The sequence below is a fragment of the Mixophyes fleayi genome, chromosome 4, assembly GCF_038048845.1.
Source record: "Mixophyes fleayi isolate aMixFle1 chromosome 4, aMixFle1.hap1, whole genome shotgun sequence".
Classification (NCBI taxonomy): domain Eukaryota; kingdom Metazoa; phylum Chordata; class Amphibia; order Anura; family Limnodynastidae; genus Mixophyes; species Mixophyes fleayi.
The window spans coordinates 162,378,547-162,404,476 of record NC_134405.1 but is presented as its reverse complement, the minus strand read 5'-3'; the positions used below and the strand labels follow the sequence as shown (position 1 = coordinate 162,404,476).

At 39.7% G+C, this 25,930-nt stretch overlaps 1 protein-coding gene across 9 annotated transcripts in view; it reads right to left on the bottom strand.

Moving 5' to 3' along the window:
* The window catches only part of MAGI2 (membrane associated guanylate kinase, WW and PDZ domain containing 2), a 768,432-nt gene that overhangs the window by 302,084 nt on the left and 440,418 nt on the right, over positions 1 to 25,930 (bottom strand). For all 9 annotated transcript variants that reach the window (XM_075208713.1, XM_075208714.1, XM_075208715.1 and 6 more), the window contains one exon: positions 23,630 to 23,749. In XM_075208713.1, coding sequence (XP_075064814.1) covers positions 23,630 to 23,749 — 120 coding nt within the window. The remainder of the gene's footprint in view (positions 1 to 23,629; positions 23,750 to 25,930) is intronic.

Sequence of the window (25,930 nt, the reverse complement as noted above, 5' to 3'; positions counted from 1 at the left end):
TCCAACTTGTCTACCCATTTTGCTTATCACTGTTTATTCTCAGGCTAGAGCGGTGCTTATTTCAAGCAGGTTTACATTCCTTTACGGGAAATCAATTTTTTATTGTAGATGTATCAATTTTTACAGTGTACATTTATTAGAATATTTGGGATATGTTTGTGACTTCTACGGCACCAATAGATATGTATTTATACTGTACTCATCATATTTCAAAAGAGAAAATAAAAAGTAAATGGTTACATACAGAAGGCAGTCAAATGGCATGGAGTAGTTTATTGACGTGTAAAGCTGAGGGCACATCTATGCAATTATCGTGCAGATCATACAATTCACGACTATTAAGATATTGCATGAGTGTGTACGCTCCCACGATCTTTTTTATTGTACCAAAACACATCACACCTGTTGATGGAATGATGTCAGTCAAATGTGGAAGTATGTACACACTCACGACGAGCAGAATAGGCAGATATCTGTAGACTGTGTACAGAGTCACAACCTTTTCAGCTGATGGTTATGAGAGATGAAAATCACATATCTGAAGGTAAATTGTATAGGTGTGCACGCATGAATCGGCATGCTCATCAGGACTGTCAATCCTTGGTGAAAGCGATACAGAAATGGCATCTGAATATTGGATAGGTGTGTACCCAGCTCCTTACTCTTACAGGTCATTTACCTGACATATGCAACATTTCTATATAGTACATCGTGTAAGTGTGATGAATTTGAATGAAAGGTTCACTGTAGCAGATAACCATGGATAGACAAGGCGATAGCCAGTCTCATAATAACAGGCATTACTCTCAATTATGGTTTCTTTGAACAATGTATCATTATCGCTGCACCAGAATCAAGAATGCCCACAATAAATCATCCTGTACGAGTCCTATGTCACACCATAGACAAATATAATAGAGTACATGAATTAAACATATTACTTACCTCTATTAAAGCAACTACTTTTTTGTGACAGTGCTGTGTGATCAGTATATTGCTCTGTACCTTGGCCATTATATCATCTCCTAAAGTCTGACAGTTGCGAATTACCTATTTTGTGTGCCAGGTAGTGTTATGGATTGTTAATACTTTTTTTTTATCCAGACGCTATTCTATCACAATATAATTCGGCAGGCTCAGCTGATAGTGACACAGATGTCCCACACATCTCTCCACAATGAAATCTGTTTCCCTGGCAACCTTAACCACACAACAGTAACCTGTGCTTCCTGTCATACACATGAACTACTGCAGAGAGATAGGAAAAAAGAAAAGAGCATCGTGTTTATCAGGTCTAAATTCAGTGTTAGTTTCTATTCCTTTCTTGGATTTTGCTTATGGCTGATAAATACATTAGATTAACAAATACACTTTCACATGAGTGTGTCTGCAATTATGGCAGCTCTCTTTTTTCCTTTCTTCTTTATCTATCAATATGTGTGCAGAAAATTACCTGTCCTTGAATTTTATGGAGATTTAAATAGTTTTTGCTTTCCTTTTCTTACTCTCCTGTGGAGGGTTGCCAACCCTTGTAAATAAAGGGATACATGCTGTTGCTGAAACAATGAAGTTGTTAAAAATGGAGGGGACACACTAGAAGACAAGCTGCTCTGACCTGTTAAATGACAGTCCAGATGTTTCCTCAGGAAAAAAAATTGGCATGATTGCAACACGTAGTCAGGCCACACCGCTAAGTAAACCCCAGTGGCAAAATTTAATTCACCAGGATGAATCCGGGAATTCGTACCATCCAGTTAAGCATTGCCTATTAAAATGCACCATTAAATCACAAAAACATAGCAAAGGTTTTGTTCCCAGAAATACATAACAAATTGTAGCACTGATGGGACACCTACAATGGCCTATGTACTTCAGAGCGTTCCAAGTGTGTAAGTGTGTCTCACACATTTCAGTGGAGCCCATTTGCTCCTAGTTATGACTCTGCCTGCAGGTGTGAGGCACAATCTGTAAAAGAAAAATCGTAAACAGTATTTTGTGTTGGTCAGGAGCAAGACTATCTGAAAAAATCCATTCTGATTCCATGATGCAAGACACATGCCAAAATACGTAAGTATCTTCACAACATGTATGGATATTAAGGGGATTAATATATTTACAGAATGTTAATGTTGTATGGTGAGAGGAATCCATGCACTGGCCACAGTACTCAAGGGCACCTTCAAAAGCTTAGATGGGCAGGTCCTAAAAGATTCTTGGGGCCTCACTGTTCAGAGATGTAAAACCCCAATAGACTGGGCAATGGCAAGATGACAGAGAGAAAATATATCCTGAAACAAGGGCCACTAACTTTAAAATACTTCTCTGAAAGTTTCACAGAGTTAAGTTGGCCCTGCATGTTGTTATATGGATGGCCACTAAGACCTTGCTAGGGCTAATTAGCTGCAACATGTTTAGGCACAAAATGGTCACAAGGTCCAATCTACATCCGATAGGTAGTCTTAGGATTTTATATGAGACAGATGGTACATGCAATCATACAATGTCCGCAACTGACCGTGTATGTGGGAAGGAAGATCAGCAAGACATAAATGCTTAGCGACCAGGGGCTAGATTTACTAACAGGTGTGATGCATGGCGCCTTGAAGCCGCCATGCATCGCGGCGGTTTTCCGGCGGGTTTGCATTGCAAACAGCCGGATTTACTAATGGGCGCATTTCAGCTTTAATTTGAAGCCGCCGGCGATGTCACGGCGGGATGTAATGCTCAAAGCCGCCGGCGGCTTTGAATAGAACATGGCGCTTTTGCTTTAAATGACGGCGCTTTCGTGTAAAGGCGGTTTTTTTGAAAATTACACCTGTCTCCTGGCCTGTTACTGTTGGCTATTTTCAAACTCAGGAGATTTGACATCACAAGCCCTATATAAACCACTGGCCTGACACTTTTTTCTCTGATAGGGTTTTGAGGAGTTTTGAGAGAGGAGTTAGTTGGTTTGTGCTTTGTGAGAGTTGGTGAGAGTTGGAGTTTGGTGGATTGGTGGAGCGATATCTGATTGAAGTGTGAGTAGTCCTGTGGTATTTTTCTGTTTTGTACATTTATTTTCTCTTTTATTTTCTGTCTTGTATTTTTTGTATTTGACTTGTCCTTTGTCTGTGTTACTTGTGTGTGCCTGTCTGGAGAGTGTGTCTGTATTTAGTGTAGTTTGTCCTTTGTGTTTGTAAGTCTTTCTGTGTTTTCTGTGTTTGGCATTTATTTGTCATTATGTCCAGAGATAGGAGGGGAGAACAGGCTGAGGAGAGGGAGATGGAGGTTGAGGGGTCAGAGGCGGGAGAGGGAGAGGTTGAGGAGACAGGACAGGGCAGGAAGACCAAGACAGGGAGGAATGTGCGCTTCTCACATGATGAGAATTGTGTGTTGGTGCACAATATCATTCCCTGCTACGAGGTTATCCTAGGCAACCTGGCAGCCCGGACTCCTCTAAGGCGGCGTCACCAATTGTGGGGGCGTGTCTGTGATGCCGTGAACGCGGTGGGCCCACTGAAGCGGACAGTGGCACACTGCCGCAAGCGCTTCTCTGATATTAAGAGGAGGCTTAAAAGAGAAGATGGCCCAGGAAAGGAGGTCTACAAGGCGCACGGGTGGTGGCCCCCACTTCGTATGGAGTACACCACATATGAGGAGGAGCTGCGCCAGATAATGCCGGCTGAAATTGTAGAGGGCATAAATGTGCAGGACACAGATTGAAAGGAACCTGTTGCCAAAAAGTGAACTGCACACAGTAGTTTGTGTAGTCCTGACACTGCATTAGAGCGGCTGATTGTAGGCTCCAAATCAACCTTCACTTGCTCATACAGTGCCATGAGGTTAGTACGATTGAGGCGAAACATTTGTACTACCTCCACATCAGCCAAAGACTCCAGATTTAAACGCACTGAAAATGCACGTGGAGTGCGGGGTCTTCGCAGGCTCTGCGGAACAGATGCCAACTGCTGTGCATCCTCCTCCTCCTGGCGCCTTTCTGCCTCCATCAGGTAAAAAGCTGCAAACATACACTGGCAAGAATGCACCACATTACCTGCAAAAGCCATTCTCCAACAAACCCACACCTGCCAAATAATGAGGGGCCCTTTTTGTAAGTAACTGCTGGGCAATAGACGGTGATTGTCTGTGATTGCTTCAGGCAGAAAAAACATTTTTCACATGTGGATTGCATTAGCATTAAAATAAGGGTTAACTATGTAATGCAACAATTCCCATCCTAATTTCTTTGAGGCAACAGTATTCTAGTGGTTTTTTGGAAAGTACAAAACAACTAGAAAAGGAAAGGTGAAATGAGATTTTACTATGCAATCATACTGGGTGAAAAAATAATGGAAAAAAAAAAGAAAACAGTAGCCTGAAATTTCATGACACTTTGGCCATTTTCTATACACAGTCCTAATGGGTCATTGGACATGAAATAGGCCTTTCTCTTATGGTCTGATTGGCAAAATACCTGAAACAGCACAGTGTTTGAACCATCACGCCGCTCACAAGCAGCGCTTTCATTTTGGTCTTTTGAATGGCGGTTTTCCGGCGGCTTTATAAACCCCCTAATAGTAAATCCGGCTGTTTGTATGTTGAACATTGTTGAAACCGTCATGGCGCTTTATACAGAGGCGGGTTTGAAAACATCTTTTCTGGTCGTTTGGACGGCGGGTTTAGCCTTAGTAAATCCGGCGATGGCTAAACCGCCGCCAAACCCGCCGAAAGTCAGCGGGTTTACAAACACGCCTGATAGTAAATCTAGCCCCAGGTCTTTAAGGCTGTGGACTCAGGTAGATATCTACAATGTAAGGTTCAATAAGCGGTTCTCCCTTCTCAGCACTGTTAGGTGAAACAAGGCTCTCACTAACAGTTTGTAGAAATGTAAAATATGATCATCAACTTCCTAAATCACACAAAATCGGAGAAAATGAAAACACATTTATTAATGCTCTAGAGAGCTAGCCAATTCTGATTTTATAGCCTTGAAAATATGGAGTCCATTTATTGAAGCGCTGGTAAAAGGCACTTTCACCGATTTATCCTATTTGACAAACACTGGAGAAATCATCTCGGGATGACATTAGTTACCTTTTCAATTGGCGTGCAATCTAGCCAGAGATAATCCTCTTTGCTTGTTGCAAGCTCCTCCCCTGATTTGGCCAGAGTTCACTTTACATTGCATGCGAGACGAAACAACGTTAGATGCGCAGTAAGTCAGTAACTCTGTCGTTTCTATGCAGCCTGTGGTTTTCGCCACAAGAGTTTATGTTAAACAAAAAGGGATCTTTAAAGAGGATCTCCATGCACGCAAGTAGTCTTAATTTGCGGTAGTACAACTTTCTATACCGCTGCGATCAGCAGTGATAAAGATCCTTAAACATCACAGCACACTGCCCATTAATGTTAAATATACCCCTATTTTTCTTGTCATTATTTAAGTCTGCATAGAAAATGAGTATTTGAACATATTTTTAATTTTACTTTGATATTTTTGTATTTGCAAATGAAGCATTGATCTAAAAATAAATCATTATCAGGAACTCTTTTTAAGCATTTAAGTATTTGTCGAACCGTGTTTATCGAACTCCATTTGGAAATAGAGAAAAACTAAAGGATCGGTGTAGAGGGTACTGAACTAAAAGTGGTCCGTATAGATCAGGGTACAAGGCACTGTGTGTGTGAGTATTCCAGAAAATTAATTGTCTCATGATTGGTGTGTTCATGCAATACAGCAGGCAAGCACTTCCGACATCTGAGGTACGATACATATCCTAAAGCATTACTAGATTTGGGTTTGTTATGTCCCATTGATTAGACTTCTAGGGGCATATTTAAAAAAGCACGATAGTGCTTTTAACGGGTCATTAAGGTGCCTCCTGTCCTCCGCAAATTTATTAAGGGTGCATCGCAGCAGATATCATGGATATCTACTGCTTTGCATTCCTCTTCGTTTTTTTGAGCAGTCACCATTCAACAGCGCATGTGTGGAGGGATCACATGATCCCTCCCTGTCTCTCAGCGCTCTCTCTCTGCAACTATCGTTGCAGAGACAGAGAGGGGATCTGTGTGCGCATGTCCAGTTCTTGGAACTGGACATGCGCAATTGAAGAATGAAAAGAAGGAGGAGAAGACCTGGAGGCAGCGCTTCCGAAGAGGGGGGTAAGTATGATTTTTTACATCGCAGAAACAGCAGTTTTTCGGAACTGCTGTTTCTGTGCAGGGCTGTACATAAATGTGAGAAATAGTTCAATCCTTATCATTGTAATAAGGATTGAAAACTACTTTTCACTTTATGTGAATATTGATAAATGTGCCCCCTAGTCACCAAAGTAGACAGCTTTCGCAGCAGGTGTCTTTTCGGTTTTGTTTCGTAAATGCAAATCAATAACTAAAAGAAAATGACACATTGTTTTTCAGAAGAAGATAAACATTTCATGATGATGTTCATCAACAAGAGAACTGCTCATCTCCAAACCTTCCATATAATCTTCATATGCAGATAAGAAAAGCATACATATTTTAGGAATATTTTTAACTATGCCCAACTTGCATGCATGTCAGCACATGTCAGCACATGCATGCAAGCTGGGCATAGTTAAAAATATTCCTAAACATAACAGTTAAATTGTAGCTCAATCTGCATTAATATATTTCTATTGGTATTATCAAATAACTGGTTGAATCCCTTGATTTTAAAAAAGGTGGCTTGCACATCATGTCCAGACAAATTTTCATGTGTTTTGCAATGATTTTGTGTCACCAAAATACAATTCAGAGTCGTCCTAAGCCAACAGTTGTGGGACTTTGGGAAGTGCCCCCTCCACGCGGAGTAGGAGGGAGGGGCATAGGCAGGGATGGGTTTACACGTGTTGTCGTGCTCTACCCTCACCACTGTAATTCATTCTTTCCTGACCACATTTTCTCATACATAAGTAGGACTTAGATGTGGGGATATCCTTGTTATTGCACACCATGATGTATAAGCATTACTGATTGGCTGTGAGCATGGCACTCTGATTAAAACATAAAAACCAATCAATGACTTGGAGCAGAAGTATGATGTGTGATACCCAGGACACTCCCTCCTCTGCCCACCACTTGTATATGATTTAAGAAGCAGTGGGGAAAGGAGTAATATAAATTACATCGATGGGAGCGAATTAATTACAAAGAAGGGGAGGAGTAATGTCTTATAGGTGCAAAGGGAGCATGAATTACAGGAAGGTATTCGTATCAACGTCACTATAATGGAGACTGCTGGGGATCTGGGAGTCACTATTTCAGGTGACTTAAAGGCAGGTAAGCAATGTAACAAAGCAATGAGAAGGGCAAACCAGATGCTTGGTTGCGTAGGTAGAGGAATATTGGAGGGTTCTCCCAAACTCAGCAGAGTAGGCCATCCTCCTGGATCCTGTCTATCTTCTTACAAAGCGGGAAGGGCAGCGATTACGCAATTTGTTGTGATTTGAGACATCATGGCCTAGCACCCCACTGCGTGATGACGTGAATTGCAGCATTGCATAGCAAGAGACTGGGCCTTGATGATGTGAATGGCATTGTCATGCCCCTCCACACGTGGTATAAAATGTTGGTTTATGTGCCAACAAGCCCTAAAAAGTATTTTTTTTTAATGCCGGTTTCTCTTTGCAAATGTGTGGGCTGTAATGTGTGGCTTGTGCCCCCTACTGTGCTTAGGTTGGTGGTGAGAGTGTTAAACCTTCTTGAAGCAAATATAAAATATACTGTATTTTGGCCACAAAAGTTTATGGACACATTGATGACATGACTTGGATGATTGTATTGCTGTAAGAATACTGAATTAATCCATATGTACGCATTAGACCAGGTTTTTCCCTTTCATTTCTGACTGCATTTGTGTAACAATGTAGCGACGGTGAGTGGACTTCAGCAATGTTCAGTATTACTAGACTTATTTTATTTAGTCTTTATCCATGTGCAATTCATGTGCCATATATTCTAAAGGCACATTGTTCCAATGCTTCTTTTGCATACTTGCCAACAATCTTGGCATTGCTCAAATAGTACAGAATGTTGATAGGTTTACTTTTCCTTCGTGCCAATTATTGTGCAGCTGTGCAGGAAAAGGGTGTCAAAATGCAAATTCCTATATCCTCTTACTGTCATTACTTATTAAATAAAATATTGCGATGATGAAATACCCAAATAAGACTCAAACTAGCAGCAAAAGTTGAATTAAGAGGGTGGTTAAAAATTGATAGTAGACAGAAGTTGCTGAGGATGCACATGAAGAAAAGGCAAAACGAGAGACCGACCTGTTTGTTGATAGAAGTATTTAGGAAATGCTTATTGCATTACATTGTAAGATAGTCATGTACTCTTCTTTGTATTAGTCACTCTACCACAAATCATTTGCCTTTTGTATGTGAAGACTAACCTCTATGATGTTTTTCTGCAACTTTAGTTTAATTAAAAAAAAAAAAAAACAACCAGTATATACAAGTTACATATCATGTGCAGTGTATACAAAAACTATGCTCGCCGAGAGTATAAAAAGCTCCATAAATAAATCGATTTAAATAAGAGTTCCACCTCAACAGATTCAATTGAATATACATTTTCCAGCTCTCACATAAAACTTAAGCTAACAATAACAAAGCCTAAACCTTTCAAGTATGACTTGTATCCATTCATTCAGATAATGAGGTGTTGAATAAGCAACAGATAATATAACATAGATTATCCTTTTGTTTACTATGAGAATAGAGAAAAAAATACTGATGTCATAGGAAGAAGAAAAGCACCATTTAAATGAAAACCAAACAAACTGATAAACAAACACTACCATGTTTTAGAATTTACGATAATCCTTAATAATAAGTCAGCGCATATTAACTGCTGTTTAAATATGTTTGTAACGCTTTTATTAAATATGCAGTCAATGCTATGTTTATTTGGATATGGAAATTCATTATAATCCTAACCTGTGCTTCATACATTTACATACGATACGCCATATTAAGTTAACTCCCAACCCTGGATATTTGCAGACTATTGGTACACCACAAAGCCTCCACCTTGCGCAAACCTGTGTAGAGACTCCTGGGTGTAAATGTATCAAGCTGAGTGTTTTCTGGCAGGTTTGAAAAACCAATCAGATTCTAGCTATCATTTATTTAGTACATTCTACAAAATGATAGCTAGAATCTGAATGGTTGCTATAGGCAACATCTCCACTTTTCAAACATGCCGGAAAACTCTCAGCTTGATACATTTACCCCATGGAGTACAGAACTGCAGCACCCAGGAAGAGGCCCCTTGGCTTAAGTAACTTACTGACAGAAACAGATTTATCTTGATGAAGGTGCTTCTCCCAGGAGTACAAATGGTGACGGACAATTCTGTTGTTTACAGTGTTGGAAAGGCTAGGATTCTAGGTTACAAGCTGTCATTATTAGGGGAGAACACTATAGAATAGTAGAGGATGTAAACTGTGGCCTTAGGAATGGACACCGTAGAATAGCGGAAGGAAAGCAGGTCAAAACAATACAGATCACTAAACAAGGAAAACAGTAGCCACCTTTAAAACAAGGCTATGAGTGAAGAGTATATTTGGGCTGCAATTGTGTGTTGCTCCTCAGCCTTTATCACTGTTGTCAGCAAAAGGGCAGAAGTGAAGCTCGTGTTTTAGAACACAAGCACTTTCAAAGAACAGCCTCAAATTCTTGTTATCTGTGAGGATGATGATGGGGAATCTGGAACCTTCACGAGGGTGGTTCTATTAGGCAAGATCCATGTGTTGGCCAGAAACTCACTGTTTCCAATTTTGTAGCTGCAGATGGAATTTATTTGGACGAGAAGACACTGGGGTTAACAGGCAACTTGTCATCCATTTGGGTGCCTACATTGACATATTTAGTGTAGGCCTGACTGTGGTCAGAGTAGCATACAATGGGTGCAGAGATGAATAAAGCCATGAGTACATTATAGTGGGGTTGTGGCAATTTAAACATAAATATCTCAGAATTGTGAGGCACATAACAGAGACATCAATACTCCCTAGTAGGAAAGTCACAATTTAGGGAAGACAGATGCCACATGGATGACTCTAGCTGCTGTATTTTGAGTTCAGCCAAATACTGAGGGCAGCTATAGCTCCAAAGATCCTTGGGAGCTCACAAGAAGTCAGCTTGTCATTTATTGCCTAGGAAAGATCCTGCAGAAAGGCCAGAAACAGTGATATTTCCACTGGTCTCCACTGCCAGAGTCTGGAGGTTGATAGCATACTGAGAGATGATTACCTGGACCAGTCGTGCACTGTGGTGACTAGAGATGAGCGCACTCGGATTTATGAAATCCGAGCCCACCCGAACGTTGCCGATCCGAGTCGGATCCGAGACAGATCCGAGTATTGGCGCCAAATTCAAATCTGAAACTGAGGCTCTGACTCATAATCCCGTTGTCGGATCTCGAGATACTCGGATCCTATAAATTCCCTGCTAGTCGCCGCCATCTTCACTCGGGCATTGATCAGGGTAGAGGGAGGGTGTGTTAGGTGGTCCTCTGTCCTGCTATATCTCGTGTTGTTCAGTTAAGTTCTGTGCTGTTCAGTTAAGTTCTGTGCTGTGCTGTGCTGTGCTCAGTCCAGTGGTGCTGTGTCCTGTGCTCTGTGCTTCTAAGGGCATAGTTATTTCCCCAATATCCCCAAGTGTTTAAAAAAATAAAAAAAAGTCATTTAAAAAAAATACAAAAAACTAATTAATTTTTTTTTTAATTACAACAAAATTTGCAAAACCAATCCTGCACTATAAGCCCATTGGTACTGCAATATTACCAAGTTCACACATTCAGCAGTAAAAGTCCAGTGGTACTGCTATTACAAATTTCACTGATTCAGCAGTGTATAAGTCCAGTGGTACTGCTATTACAAAGTTCACTGATTCAGCAGTGTATAAGTCCAGTGGTACTGCTATTACAAAGTTCACTGATTCAGCAGTATAAGTCCAGAGGTACTGCTATTACAAAGTTCACTGATTCAGCAGTGTATAAGTCCAGTGGTACTGCTATTACAAAGTTCACTGATTCAGCAGTGTATAAGTCCAGTGGTACTGCTATTACAAAGTTCACTGATTCAGCAGTATAAGTCCAGTGGTACTGCTATTACAAAGTTCACTGATTCAGCAGTGTATAAGTCCAGTGCTACTGCTATTACAAAGTTCACTGATTCAGCAGTGTATAAGTCCAGTGGTACTGCTATTACAAAGTTCACTGATTCAGCAGTATAAGTCCAGTGGTACTGCTATTACAAAGTTCACTGATTCAGCAGTGTATAAGTCCAGTGCTACTGCTATTACAAAGTTCACTGATTCAGCAGTGTATAAGTCCAGTGGTACTGCTATTACAAAGTTCACTGATTCAGCAGTATAAGTCCAGAGGTACTGCTATTACAAAGTTCACTGATTCAGCAGTGTATAAGTCCAGTGGTACTGCTATTACAAAGTTCACTGATTCAGCAGTGTATAAGTCCAGTGGTACTGCTATTACAAAGTTCACTGATTCAGCAGTATAAGTCCAGTGGTACTGCTATTACAAAGTTCACTGATTCAGCAGTGTATAAGTCCAGTGCTACTGCTATTACAAAGTTCACTGATTCAGCAGTGTATAAGTCCAGTGGTACGGCTATTACAAAGTTCACTGATTCAGCAGTATAAGTCCAGTGGTACTGCTATTACAAAGTTCACTGATTCAGCAGTATAAGTCCAGTGCTACTCTCCTGTGCCGCATATAATTTTTAAAGGCTTTGCCGAGTGTGTGTGGCTTAGGGGTACGCTCTCTTGTGCTACATATAATGGAAAACCAAAATTTGGAGGATAAAGTAGGGAAAGATCAAGACCCACTTCCTCCTAATGCTGAAGCTGCTGCCACTAGTCATGACATAGACGATGAAATGCCATCAACGTCGTCTGGCAAGCCCGATCCCCAATCTCCTAGTACAGGGCATGTAAAATCCAAAAAGCCCAAGTTCTCCAAAAATAGCAAAAAGAGAAACTTAAAATCATCTGAGGAGAAACGTAAAGTTGGCAATATGCCATTTGCGACACGTAGTGGCAAGGAACGGCTTAGGCCCTGGCCCGTGTTCATGACTAGTGGTCCAGCTTCACCCAAGGATCTAAGCCCTCCTCCTCCCCCCCTACAAAAAATTTAAGAGAGTTATGCTGTCAGCAACAACAACAAAACAGCAAAGAACTCTGCCTTCTAAACAGATGACATCACAAATCCCCAAGGCGAGTCCAAGGGTGTTGTTGGTTGTGAACCCTGACCTTCCCATCACTGCACGGGAAGAGGTGACTCCATCCAACATTTGCAGCATGCCCTCTGCATATGCTGGAAGGATCACCCACAGTCCAGTTACAGATTTGGCTAATGAAGGTGTGAATGTTGTACACCGGGAGGAGGATATTGATGTAGCTGGCGCTGAGGAGGATGTTGATGATTATGATGCAGACAGATACCAAATTGCCTTTCTCAATTTCTATTTATATTCTAGATTATATAACGGCTGAAAAGTTTTCTGTTTTACTCCTAGTGGAGAGGGGATCTGATGCAGACAGATACCAAGCTGCCTTTGTCCATTTCTTTGTATATTTGAATTTCTAGTTCTACAGTCTATGCAGGCTGCTTTATTTATATTCAACTATAAGTGTAGGGCGGGGGGGGGGGGGGGCATAGATAGCCACCAAAGTAACGTGGTCCATTTAATTTCACTTTCTAGCTCCACAGTCTGTGCAGCCTGCTTTTTTTATCTTCAAAGTATTTATATTTACAAGCCTTGCAATCTAAATTAACTAGAGGTAGTGACGTGGTAGAACTCCAAAAGGCAGTTTGGAAGTCCCTGTACAAACTGGCTCTATGTTTTAACTGAGTTGTCCCCCCTCCAGTGTGTACTCGGAAAGAGTTTTTAGTGCAGCGGGGAACCTGGTCAGTGAGCGGCGAAGGAGGTTGCTTCCTCACAACGTTGAAAAAATTATGTTTATAAAAATTAATAATCAATTCCTCAATGAAGTACAGCACTGCCCTCCAGACAGTACAGAGGGACCTGTGGTTGTGGAGTCCAGCGGGGACGAATTGATAATGTGTGAGGAGGAGGAAGTACACACTGTAGGGGGAGAGGAATCAGAGGTTGAGGATGAGGACGACATCTTTCCTCAGTAGAGCCTGTTTAGTTTGTACAGGGAGAGATGAATTGTTTTATTGGTGTGGGGGCCCAAACAAACCAATCATTTCAGCCACAGTTGTTTGGTAGGCCCTGTCGCTGAAATGATTGGTTTGTTAAAGTGTGCATGTCCTATTTCAACAACATAAGGGTGGGTGGGAGGGCCCAAGGACAATTCCATCTTGCAACTATTTTTTTGGCATTATGTGACCATTCAACAGTCGTTTGCCATGTTCAAAAAGTAAAAGAAAATGCCAACAAATTCAATAAATTAAATCAAAAGTTAAATGCCCTGTCATTATTTAAAACAAGAGGTTTTGACGTGCTAGAATTAGTGTAGTGTTAAGATGTTATAAACACTACACTTGGAACTTGGAGGAGGTATTGTGGCCCCGGTACCAAATTGGGTACCGGGGCCACTCCACTATGCAGTCCAGATAGAGGTGTATCAGATATTAAACAACGTTGACTGTTGCTGCAAAATTTTTAAATAATATTGTGGGGAACACTACACTACGCAGTCCATAAACTTTTTGGGTGGAATTCAGACCCATGTAGGGTTTTTTAATAATATTGTGGTGACCCACTCCTCTACGCAGTCCAGGTACATTATTGGTGCGAATCATACAAGTTCAGGGTTTTTAATTTATATTGTGGTGACCCACTCCTCTACGCAGTCCAGGTACATTATTCGGTGCGATTCATACACCAGTTGATGGTTTTCTTATTATATATATTGTGGTGACCCACTCCTCTACGCAGTCCAGGTACATTATTGGTGCGAATAATACAAGTTCAGGGTTTTTAATTTATATTGTGGTGACCCACTCCTCTACGCAGTCCAGGTACATGTTTTGGTGCGATTAAGACCAGTTGATGGTTTTCTTATTATATTGTGGGGACCACTCCACTACGCAGTCCAGAAAGATACCTCGTTGCAACGTTTTGGACTAATAACTATATTGTGAGGTGTTCAGAATACACGGTAAATTAGTGGAAATGCTTGTTATTGAATGTTATTGAGGTCAATAATAGCGTAGGAGTGAAAATAATCCCAAAAACTTGATTTTTTAACTTTTTATGCTTTTTTCAAAAAAAATCCGAATCCAAAACCTTAAATCCGAACCAAAACCTTTCGGCAGGTGTTTTGCGAAACAAATCCGAACCCAAAACATCGAGAAAATCCGGATCCAAAACACGAGACCTCAAAAGTCGCCGGTGCACATCCCTAGTGGTAACAGTGCATATCCAGAGATAATCGTAACTGACTTCACCAGAAATGGCAGCTTGCTTGATGGCTAAACCTTCTACTGCATGTGTTACTATCAACTGTTACTGTAGAACAAGCTGCTATGCTACCCCAGGAAGGTCTATTTTTATAGGCAGGAACAAAAGATCACTAATCTGTTCCAATGACGTCAGGCTGGAGACACCTGGTGTATAGATTTTCTGCTCCCAGGAGAAGGCACATAGTAAGGGGTAGCTGACTGCAAAACACTTTGCTTGATCAAGGAGATTATCCCTGGAGTACAAGTGAAGATGGATGATTCTGTGGTTAGACAGAGAATAGGATAATGGGAGGTGTAAGCTGTGGTCATTAGCAGGGGATACTGTAGAATATTAGGGAAGGTAAACCTTGGATGTAGGAATGGAGACTAGAAAAGTTGGAGGAATGCAGAGGTAATAAACAACAATATCAAACTGGAATTCAGTGTTGCCCTGTTTAGTGACCAAACTACGCTTCTGCAAAGCCAGGCTGGGTTCCTTGGGCTACAACCTCCTCACGTTTAATTGCTGTTGTGATTGTAATTAGTGTTTGCTCTTCAGCCAGAAATTGCTTTTGCCAGCAGTTGTTCTGAGATAAAGCTCATGTTTTAGATGTTGTGTGCAGTGTTGTCACTTGTGGATTTAGCCTACAATACTGAATTTTACTTACCGGAGATCTGGCATTGCTCCAGATTTGGCAGGTACACCAATGCCTATAACGGACCAGCAATGCACTCTTCATTCCTACTATGTCTTGTCTGGCCATGGCCTTATCTGTTTGGAGTTTGTATGTTCTCCCTGTGTTTGCGTGGGTTTCCTCCGGGTGCTCCGGTTTCCTCCCACACTCCAAAAAACATACTAGTAGGTTAATTGGTTGCTATCAAAAATTGACCCTAGTCTCTGTCTGTCTGTCTCCCTCTTTGTCTGTCTGTGTCTGTGTGAGTGTGTGTCTATATTAGGGAATTTAGACTGTAAGCTCCAATGGGGCAGGGACTGATGTGAGTGAGTTCTCTGTACAGCGCTACGGAATTAGTGGCGCTATATAAATAAATGATGATGATGATGATGATGATGGAGTGCAGTTGAGGTCTCCTTTCCACGTCCTTACTTAGGAATGTTGTGAGCTTGCGAGCAGGGTTCTCTTACCTCTCTGTCTGTATGTATTGCCCAGTATTGCTTTATTAATGTTTGTTCCCAATTGTAAAGTGCTAAAGAATTTGCTGGCGCTATATAAATAAATGATGATGATGATGATAATGATAAGTGTTGAGAAGAATGCATTCTGGTACACAGGTCACAGGTTTTCAGTTATACTTTTTAGGTTTAGCAGACTTAATAAGTTGCCATGATTGAGATTTTAAACAGATCTAATGAACATGTTTATATCCCTAAGCAGTGAGTAGCTGATGGATATTGATTCACTTCATATGGAACTGAATAAAAATAATACATTAAAATTACATTAAATCATCATTTATACCCTGTAGCAATGTTGTTTATTTGTACTTTCTTCTTTCCTTCACACAACTGTACTGTTTATATTTGTGGATTAAACTATGGCATATTACTGGTATTGATTTAGGTGCAGTAGACAGAAGTAAAAAAAAACCTCAAAAATACACAACAAATATAAAGAGTATGTTATGCTTATATATGAATATGTTAAAAAAAAAATCTTGGTGGCGACAGTAGGATTCTCATATACACTTTCAAGAATCAAACAAAGGATAAGTATAGACTTTGTATTTACATTCATCAGTTATGCAGATTTCATGACTTAAAATGGATAATTGAATTCATAATTTAACTAATGTTACTGGACAAAATCAGCAAAACAGAATCACCTCTACCGACTCAAAATAAATTCAAAACTAATATCTTCTGCAGAAACCATGATGTGATCATTATGTTCAGCAATATTTGACAAATAAGCAATATTCATATTGAGTTCCACTCACTGTACTTTGTTGGGTCTAATATGAAGCATTTACAGATACTAGAAACCACATTAGCCTATTTTCATGGATTATGGATTAAGTAGTACACTCTTGTTTGTTTAAATGTCTCAAATTTAAATGTATGTGTCTAGGAATTAGAGATGTAAAGCAATCAAACATAGGTCCACCGTGGTTTTGTTCCTGTTTATTTATTTCTAAAGGAAAATATACCAAATATAGGGTGTGAAATGTTGGGAGGTATGCATTAAGGATCAAGTTGGATTGTTCGAGAAGTACAATGAATCACTGAATTTCAGGTTTCTCCTTTCAGGGCTAGCCCATGACTTTATTTACAGTGAAGATGACCATAATTTTACCATTCAAATTATGTCTACTTATTTTCTGGACCGTTTAAATCAATGTGGTCACCATTACCTGTACTTGTGTGACCAGTGAATATGGACTATACTTGCCTACTCTCCCGGGAATTTCCATAAGGCTCAGGAATTTCAGGCAGTCCTCCGGGACTCCCGGAAGAGTAGACAAACCTCTTGGAACCTGTAAAATGCTGAAATTCACGGCATTGAATAAAGGGAGGCTGGGTTTAATCACAGCATTAAGCCTGCCCCCACTATTCAATACCTTGAATTTCTGTATTTTATGGTAGGGGCAGGGCTACAGTGACGTAATTACGTCGTCACGCCCCCTCCTACCCTCTGTCACATGATCTGTACTCCGATCTCCCAGAGTAAAGATTTAAACAGTAGGCAAATATGATATGGACCAAAAAAAAAATCTAATAAGTAAAACCCACTAGAGAATCAGGCCAGGCAGTGCAAAGAACCGGCATTTTATAAATTTATTGGGCCTGTGTACAAGAGTAGAGGTTGGGCCCCCAAGTCAGATCTGGGAGGCTTGGCAACACAAAGCAAAGTTTTTGGTATAATATATATTTACCAATATAAACAAGAGGTTATTTTAGAGTTGCTTAATCCAGCGGTACTTTTGTTATTCTAAATGTTAATCTTAAATAATGAAAATAAATAATGCAACAAAAAACAAACCTCCCTTTATATTGCATTTTATTGTATATGCTCCTTCCCTTTTTTACATACATGTCTGGTTATAATGGATTATAATTAGACACCCTGGCCCATCAATACTGTGGTGATTGCACTCAGGGCTCCCATAGTCTAGGGGATGTAGCACTATTAGAGAAGGGCGTTAAGTGGCCATCACATACTGGATTTGGCCGCGTAATCCATTGATAGAATATTGTACTAGAAGCTGTAGTACCAATATTCTATCAATGAATGAAACACCCATATCGATTAGTATGCAATGCTGTCGACTATGCACGGAGTGCATAGGCTGCCTGCACCGAGTTCGCCACTGAACCAATAGGTTCCTTCCCTCCACAACGTACCTTTGTGGAAGTAAATGCTGCCTCTCAGTGGTTACGCATCGCCGGTGTCTTCTGCCTGCTGGTCTTATGCTCCATTGCTGCTTGGCTGGATCCTGGAATGTTAGTTACTGTTTGGAAAAAGATCGTTACTATTCACCTTCTGACAAGTTGAGCAGTGAGTGAAGAATCTAGGTCTCCCTCCTCACATTTAAACATTAAATTAGTAGCTTTTTCTGTTTAATAAACAGGCCTACTTCCACCCAATCAGCTCCAGAATTTGATCAATAACATTTAAGTGTAATGTCTATCTTCCTCCATATAGCCCCAACTTAACTTAACTTAATAGTACCCATGTTTAATAATTAGTCCTGCTTCCCCCTAACCAGTCTAACATTAAATTAAAAGCCTCCTTCTTCCCAACCAATCCCCTACAATAAACATTTAATAACATTCCCAATTAATAAATAAACATAACCCCCACCCAATCAGCCCATACATTAAATTAATAACCTCCACATTTAACAAACAGACAAAATTTACCCCTCACCAGCCCAGACATTAAATTATTAACATTTCCATGAAATATAAATGTCAATTTCCCTACCAGTTGGGTTACAACTTTTCTCACATTTAATAGAGATTATTCTTGAAAATTTAAATTTTACTGATTTATTAATATTACTGGTGGCCAAATGAGTGGATTACTTTGTAATTAATATTACCTGTGTTTTAATAGTATGCATCAAAGTCTAAAAAAAATCCTCCCTTCTCTCCACCCCCCTGACCCCTCTTCTTTCCAGCCTTCCCTTTCCATCAGCTGCCCCCTTATCACCAGCCCCATCTTATCTCTAGCTCCCCTTCTCGTCAGCCCCCCTCGTCTCCAGCCCCCCCCCCCTGTAATTTAATTTAAGTACCTGAGTGCTCTGGGGCTTCTTTCTGTAGCTTCTTCCTGCTTCTTCTTGACTCCTCTGTTCTGGCAGCGTTCTGACGTAATTCTTTTATACCAGAACGCTGCAGTAAGCAGAGAGCCGATGCGCCTGCTCTCTGTCAATAGTGTTGTGGTAACGGGCGGGTGTTGTGCCCCCCGACCCAAAATGTAATGTGGACGAGCGGCCCAGGGGGCACATGCCCCCCAAGTCCAGTCGCCCCTGACTTCAGCATAAAAAGTTGGACAATGCTATGCTTCCACTTTGCAAGTTTGGGGAAGGCCCTTTTCTATTCCAACATGACTGAACACCAGTGCACAAAGCAAGGACTGCAAAGACATGGTTTGAGGAGTTCAGTGTTGAAGAACTTGACTGGCCCAGACGGAGATTGCGAGCCAGGCCTTCTCGTTCAACATTAGTGCCTGACCTCATAAATGGTCTACAGAATGAATGGCCACAAATTTTCACAGAAACACTCCAACATCTTGTGGAAAGCCTTCTAAGAAGAGTGGAAGCCTTCATCGCTGCAAAAGGGGGACAAACTCAATATTAAAGTGTATGTATTTGAATACAATGTCATTACAGTGCCTGTTGGTGTAATGGTCAAGCGTCTGAATAGTGTATATTACCATTTGTCCATATAGTGTATATCACCAACCTTATAATTACAAAAAGAAAACAGAGTGGAAGAAAAGAAATACACATGAAACAGTAGTAATACAAGAAATGCTTACACATCTAAAACTAAGGAATAAATGTTGAACAAACACTGTTTTACATGACAAAATTAGGATGTGGTGAGACTAGGTGCCCGAAATAGTTATAGCGTCCTTGCTTCTATTTGATCAAGCAAGAGGATGTTGACGTGGAGTATTTAAACCCAATGGTTTCCCTCCTGTGGCTCCACTGGATATTGGAGATAATTTTAGAAATAGGTGGGGAACTGGGTTTTCACAGTATTGAGCCAACACTGACCTGGTTGCAATTAAGATATGACAAGTTACATATCTATTGTGCAACTGGAGTTGTGGTGTGTAGTGATGGAGTAGGACCAATTCAGGTGAAAAAGGAAATCTTCTGTCAGTGACCAATAGATTACGTCAAAAACCTCTATCCATAGGTTTTACAATGAGGGGCAGCTCCAGAAAATATGTGTTAAGCTCTCAATCTCACCACAATGTCTCCAACAAAATTTAGATACATTAGGCCAAATTTTGTGGAGCTTATCAGGAGTATAGTGTAGTCCAGTGATGGGCAAACTTTTTCAGGAGCGGGCCAAATAAAAAAGAAAAACGTTAGGCGGTCCAATATATTTTATTAAAAAACTCAAATATTGAAATATATAATACAAATTTTTTGAATGGGACGGGAGGGTGTTATATAGCAGTGTTACCTCTAAGTGCAGCGATCGTACAGACACAGCACTTATTTCAGCAGGTTGTTGCAGATCCGTCTTTTTGGTGAGCCACTAACTGACAACACAGCAGCCAATTGAAATCCGCTTTAGTATATGGCCCAGCCCATCTCTTCTCACATGACTTTCAGCCATTAGGGGGCGGGCAGGTGTTTGAGTGATTGACATACGAAGTGTCCTTTTAGGAAGGAGGATGAAGTGTAATGGAGGAAATAGCTGGGAAGGCATAAAAATGAAGGTTCTGACACACAGGGTCGGCCCCAATAATTTTAATGAAATTTTTTAAAATATTGGCGGGCTGGATAGAACCTCTAAGTGGGCCGGATCTGACCCATGGGCCGTAGTTTGCCCATCACTGGTGTACTCTATGAACAATGTCTATAAGCATCTCAGAATTATTTATGCATTTGACCATCTTGAATATATTCTGAAAGATTTTGTTCCAATCCTCACGTGAGAGAGATACTTGCATATTTGACTCCCATGTAGTTGGAATAGCCAGTGTCTTTTCTTCAGTGGTGACCATGATGGTTTTATGCCACAAGGATATGCCTCCCTTATGATTAAATGAGGAGAGATTCAAGGGATGTGGATTTTTTTTTTGCACTACTGATTAACTAATTTATTCTTTATTTTTTACACATGCTCACCTACCTATTTACTGTATATTAATTAGTCTAATAAACCGTACTCACTTTTTAGTCTTAGTGAACTTGTCTTTTTCTGCACTTAGTTAGCTAATGCTCTGTCCTTTTCAGTACTCTTCTAGAGCTTGGAGAAGGAAGTATGTAGAGTGTAGAATTAATGGAAAGCATATAAAGAGCTAGAACAGCAGAACTCCAGTGGAGACGTGTTGCACCTATTGATCTTCTTAGTAATTTGTCTTTGTTATAACTACTTACTGCATTTGCGGCATACATGATTTGTTGGAAGCAAGATAGATATGATAAGATTAGGTGTCAGGTGTCATGTTATGCTGGAGCAGGAGTGTATCGTCCAATATCCACCCACCCATAAGTGATAGGTATGAATTTATTATATCTGCTTGGTAAAAATTGTATTGAAACATTGATAATGATGAACATGCTCTATGCATACATGTGAAAATGCATTATTTTGCCTATAAATTTGGGGCACAAATGATTTATAGATGACATAATATTTAATGATATATGATAATATAATGAACACGTTTTCAAATGAAGTATCAAGGCTGTCACAATAACATGCTTAGCACAGCAGAATAGATCCATTTGTAATGATGGATGTCTGAAGCACTGTTCTATCCTAGCACTTTGTTCTGAAGCCGATTCCAAAGCTTATGTCATTTCTCTGCTATTGATGTACATATTTCTTAGTAACTACTAACATCTTTCCATCTAGTCTGGTTCCAAACACAATGCATATTATTGATCCCAACTTGAGTTACTTTTATTTCTCCCTACACATATTAACTGTGTCTATTAACTAGGAAATAAAGGATTTTTATTTATTAAAGTCACCTACACCAAAATTATAAAATTCATGTTTGACTACATTTCCCAACCACTGTGGTGCCCACATCATCAGCTTTGTCTTCTCCCACTCATGCCCCATCTCCAAGTTCTATAACTCTGTCTTCTCACTCTCTGATCACCACCTACTGACCTTTAGCATCAACCTAACGTGGAAACCTCCTACACAAAGATCCACACACAAATACACCTACAAGACATTAACTCTCTCCACTTTTCAATGTCACTACAACCAATCCTCTCTCTACTTTTTTTACAAAAGTACTTTCAACTTGGTTGTAGACATAGCAGCTCCACCTATTGAAACCTCAACCGTGGCAAACAGAGCAAAATTGTAATATGTAAAAAATTATCCTGGACTACTGAGATTTCTTCCAATTACAGATTTCCTTCACCATCAATTCATGCTGTTCCCCTACAAAACTGTCCTTTCCCAATAAACTGCAATTATTTCTCAGCTCTACCCAGTTTTCACCTTATGCCCTTTCTCTCTTTCAACTTGTTTGGCCTCTCATCACCTACCCTATCTTCTTCACAGCTGATGACTTTGCCACCTATTTCAAAAGACATGTTTGGCACTATTACATAATATATCTCCTTATGTCAAATCAACGAAAAACACCAGCTAGGCCCTTCTCCACTCCCACACCTATGTTGAATTAATTCTAACCTGTGACTGAAGATGGGGATGCTGCACTGCACATATTCTCAACCCACAACCTATTCACTTGATTTCATGCTTTTAACTTCTCCACTCCCCCCATTTGTTCCGTTCTAAACACCCCTTCAATCTCTCACTATTGGCAGGTTCCCTTTTGCCTTCAAATGTGTACTCATCACCTTTCCAATCTTGAAAGAAACCATTTCTTAACACAACCTCTCTTTGATTACTGCCCAATCTCTGTTCTATCTTTACCTCCAAGCTATTTGAAGAAATAGAGAAGAGAATGGGGGGTGTTATTTGGTTGTAGACTCACTCCCTACTTGCCCCTCTGCAATCTGGATTCAACCCCAGCATTCCACAGAGACTGAGTAAATTGTTGGTCACTTTTGTAAAGCCAATGTCCAAGGGCTTTTCTCCTTACGCCTCCTACTGGAACTCTCTGATGATTTTGATACAAATGATCACCCTCTTAACCCAAACACCCTTCAATTCATTGGCCTTTGTTTTTTTTGTTGTTCACCACTTCGTCAACTAACAGCTCCTTCTTCATCTCCACCTCTGTTACATCTTCCTCTCTGCTCCGACAATACTCAGTTCCTGCCCTTTTTTTCCTTTCGCTATACACATCTTCTCTTGGCAAAGTAATCCACTCATTTGGCCACCAGTATCATTTCTACACGTAAAACACCCAAAATAGCAGCCTTCCTATCTGTTATGTTTCTGCCCTATTAATATCAATGAAAATCACATTTTTACAACTCTGAACGGCAGCCATAACTTAAGTAAAGTATTATATGTCAAAATAAATAGCCTTATAACTAAATTTACATGAGATAAGGCTTTGATATAAGCAGACATATTTTATTCCAATGTAGTCACATCAATATTTCTGACTAGTGAAGGAAGCTGCATAGAACTGTTTGGAGCATAACAAGGCTGATATTAAAATACTATATTTTCCATCAACATAACATACAAGCTTACATCCAGATTAAATTATCGCAACCTCTGCCACGAAATGGATAGGTTTACATACACATTTGTCAATGTTACAAATGTTACAAAATTCCTCCTTGCATTTTATCCTTGTATTTAGTAGTAGACAACTATTTTAATAAATTTTTTAATATATGCTTACCTTGATTCTAATTTATCAAGCTAAATGAAAAACATTATTACCATCAAGGTAAGTAGAGCCCTATTTCAAGCATGGCAAACATTTAACTAAAACTCAAATTTTGTTAAACAGAGATGGAACATGCGTTCAACTTTTCATGGCCATATTAAAATAAGTTGGCTCCTAAGAACAAAGGTTTCTTTACTCACCTTCATAAGTACCGCTCTCTAACAAGGCTCCACTTCTCTCTAATTCCATAAACGCATCCACAGTAATAAAGTTGTAATCCACACCAGGCACCTCCCCTTCTTTAGGCTGCCTTGTAGTGCCTGATAAGAAGTAAAATATGGTTAAAATACCAGCAGATATATTACAAAAACAATAAAAAATCGCAGGTTGAATATAAAAAAATATTTAATAAGAACTCAAAAGTTTACTTGTTTTCCCCCTTAAACTAACCTCATCCCTGTAGAAATATTGTAGGGTTCCCTTACCTAAATTTATGTTGGCAAAAAGAATAGTCTATAGGCACTAAATCACTAAATCTATTTCAAATAATAAAAAAAACAAAAAAAACTAATCATGCCAGCACTATATAATAGAGGTTGACAACCTCTATATTGCGAGTACACTAATACAAATAAAACATTAACTGCATGTATATAGTGAAATAAAAAAAAATTGACAAATATAAAACATATTGGGCCTGATTCATTAAGGAGAGCAAAGCAAAAAATGGAGTACATTTGATCTTGGACAAAACCATGTTACAAAGCAAGGGGTGCAAATTAGTTTATGATTTTGCATATAAGTTAAATATTGGCTGTTTTTTCATGTAGCACACAAATACTTGATAGCTTTATTTTTACACTGAATTTTAAAAGTTGATCTAGGACATACTCTATCCAAACTATAAATTTGTCCCACATTTTAAATTTGCACCCCCTCCAACGCAACATGGTTTTGCCAAGGTGCAAAGTTAATCATTTCTTTTTGCTTTACTTTTCTTAATGAATCAGGCCGATTGTGCAGAAAAAAGAATGCGATTTACAGATTAATATCTAACCAACATATAAAACATAATAAACCATTTCATAATTTAGACCTTTGTGACCTCATAGAATTATAATTTCAGATCTCATATATAAATTCTGATATTGGACAGATCTGGGGCCTGATTCATTAAGGATCTTAACTTGAGAAACTTCTTATTTCAGTCTCCTGGACAAAACCATGTTACAATGCAAGGGGTGCAAATTAGCATTCTGTTGTGCACATAACTTAAATACTGACTGTTTTTTTCATGTAGCACACAAATATCAACTTTAAATTTCAGTGTACAAATAAGCTATCAAGTATTTGTGTGCTACATGAAAAAACAGTCAGTATTTAAGTTATGTGCACAACAGAATGCTAATTTGCACCCCTTGCATTGTAACATGGTTTTGTCCAGGAGACTGAAATAAGAAGTTTCTCAAGTTAAGATCCTTAATGAATCAGGCCCCTGTTGTATAAATCCCATAAAAAACAAATGGTAAAATACAGATGCACACTTTCAATTATCCAACAATGCAAGGAGCAAAAGTTCTACACAGTCATACACACTGTTAATGTAGCCAGTGAATCACCATAGTCACATGGATATGAACAAATAGATATCATCCAACATAAGAGTAATATTTGCAGTTGCAAGGTCCATTATGGTCTCCACCTGTGTGTGACTGACACTCCATCAAGGTACGTTCAGTGCACCCATAAATGTTAGTAAATGGGGATATAGTGGCATTGAAAAGATATCTGCATCCAACTGGGTCTAAGTCCATACAGAGTTCCTGTTCAAGATGTAGCTTGTCGCCAGTGGGGAAGCTTCAGAGGAATGAGATGTGAGTAAAGAGATCTCTGGAGAAGGGGGAGCCAATGGACTTCTAAAACGGGTGGTGGAGGAACTATAAAGGACTAGCTTAGAGTACATACTCCATTAGAGTTGGTTAATGATATTTTAGTAACCGGTTGCAGATCATACCTTGTTTAAAATTGATGATATTGCACACAAAGCAGGAAAAGCGTCAAAATAAATTTTTAGAGTAAGGGATTCTCTTTTTTTCCTTTTTTTTTTTGTACTAACAGTTAGAGATGCTCAGGCTCGGTTCCCCGAAAACCAAACACACCCGAACTTAGCAGATCAGAGTACCGAGCCGGCTCGATACTTTTGTGCGCCCTTGGATTTGAAAATGAGGCAAAACGTCATTGTTACGTCATCGGATCTCGGAAGTTTTAGATTCTATAAGTACCACCCTCCACGGCGATCCAGCGCCATTTCACAGAGGGACACAGAAGGGGTAGCACAGTTCTCGCTAGTCTCTAGTGCAGTTGGGCAGCGTCATAGGTAGAAAACAAACAGGAAAGTAGCAGTGTTCTTCAAAGTCTCCAGTGACATTCAGGAGAGCTCCATTGCTAATTGTCATTGCTGAAATAGAAATAATAGGGCTAGCAGTGGTGTTCTTAATCTG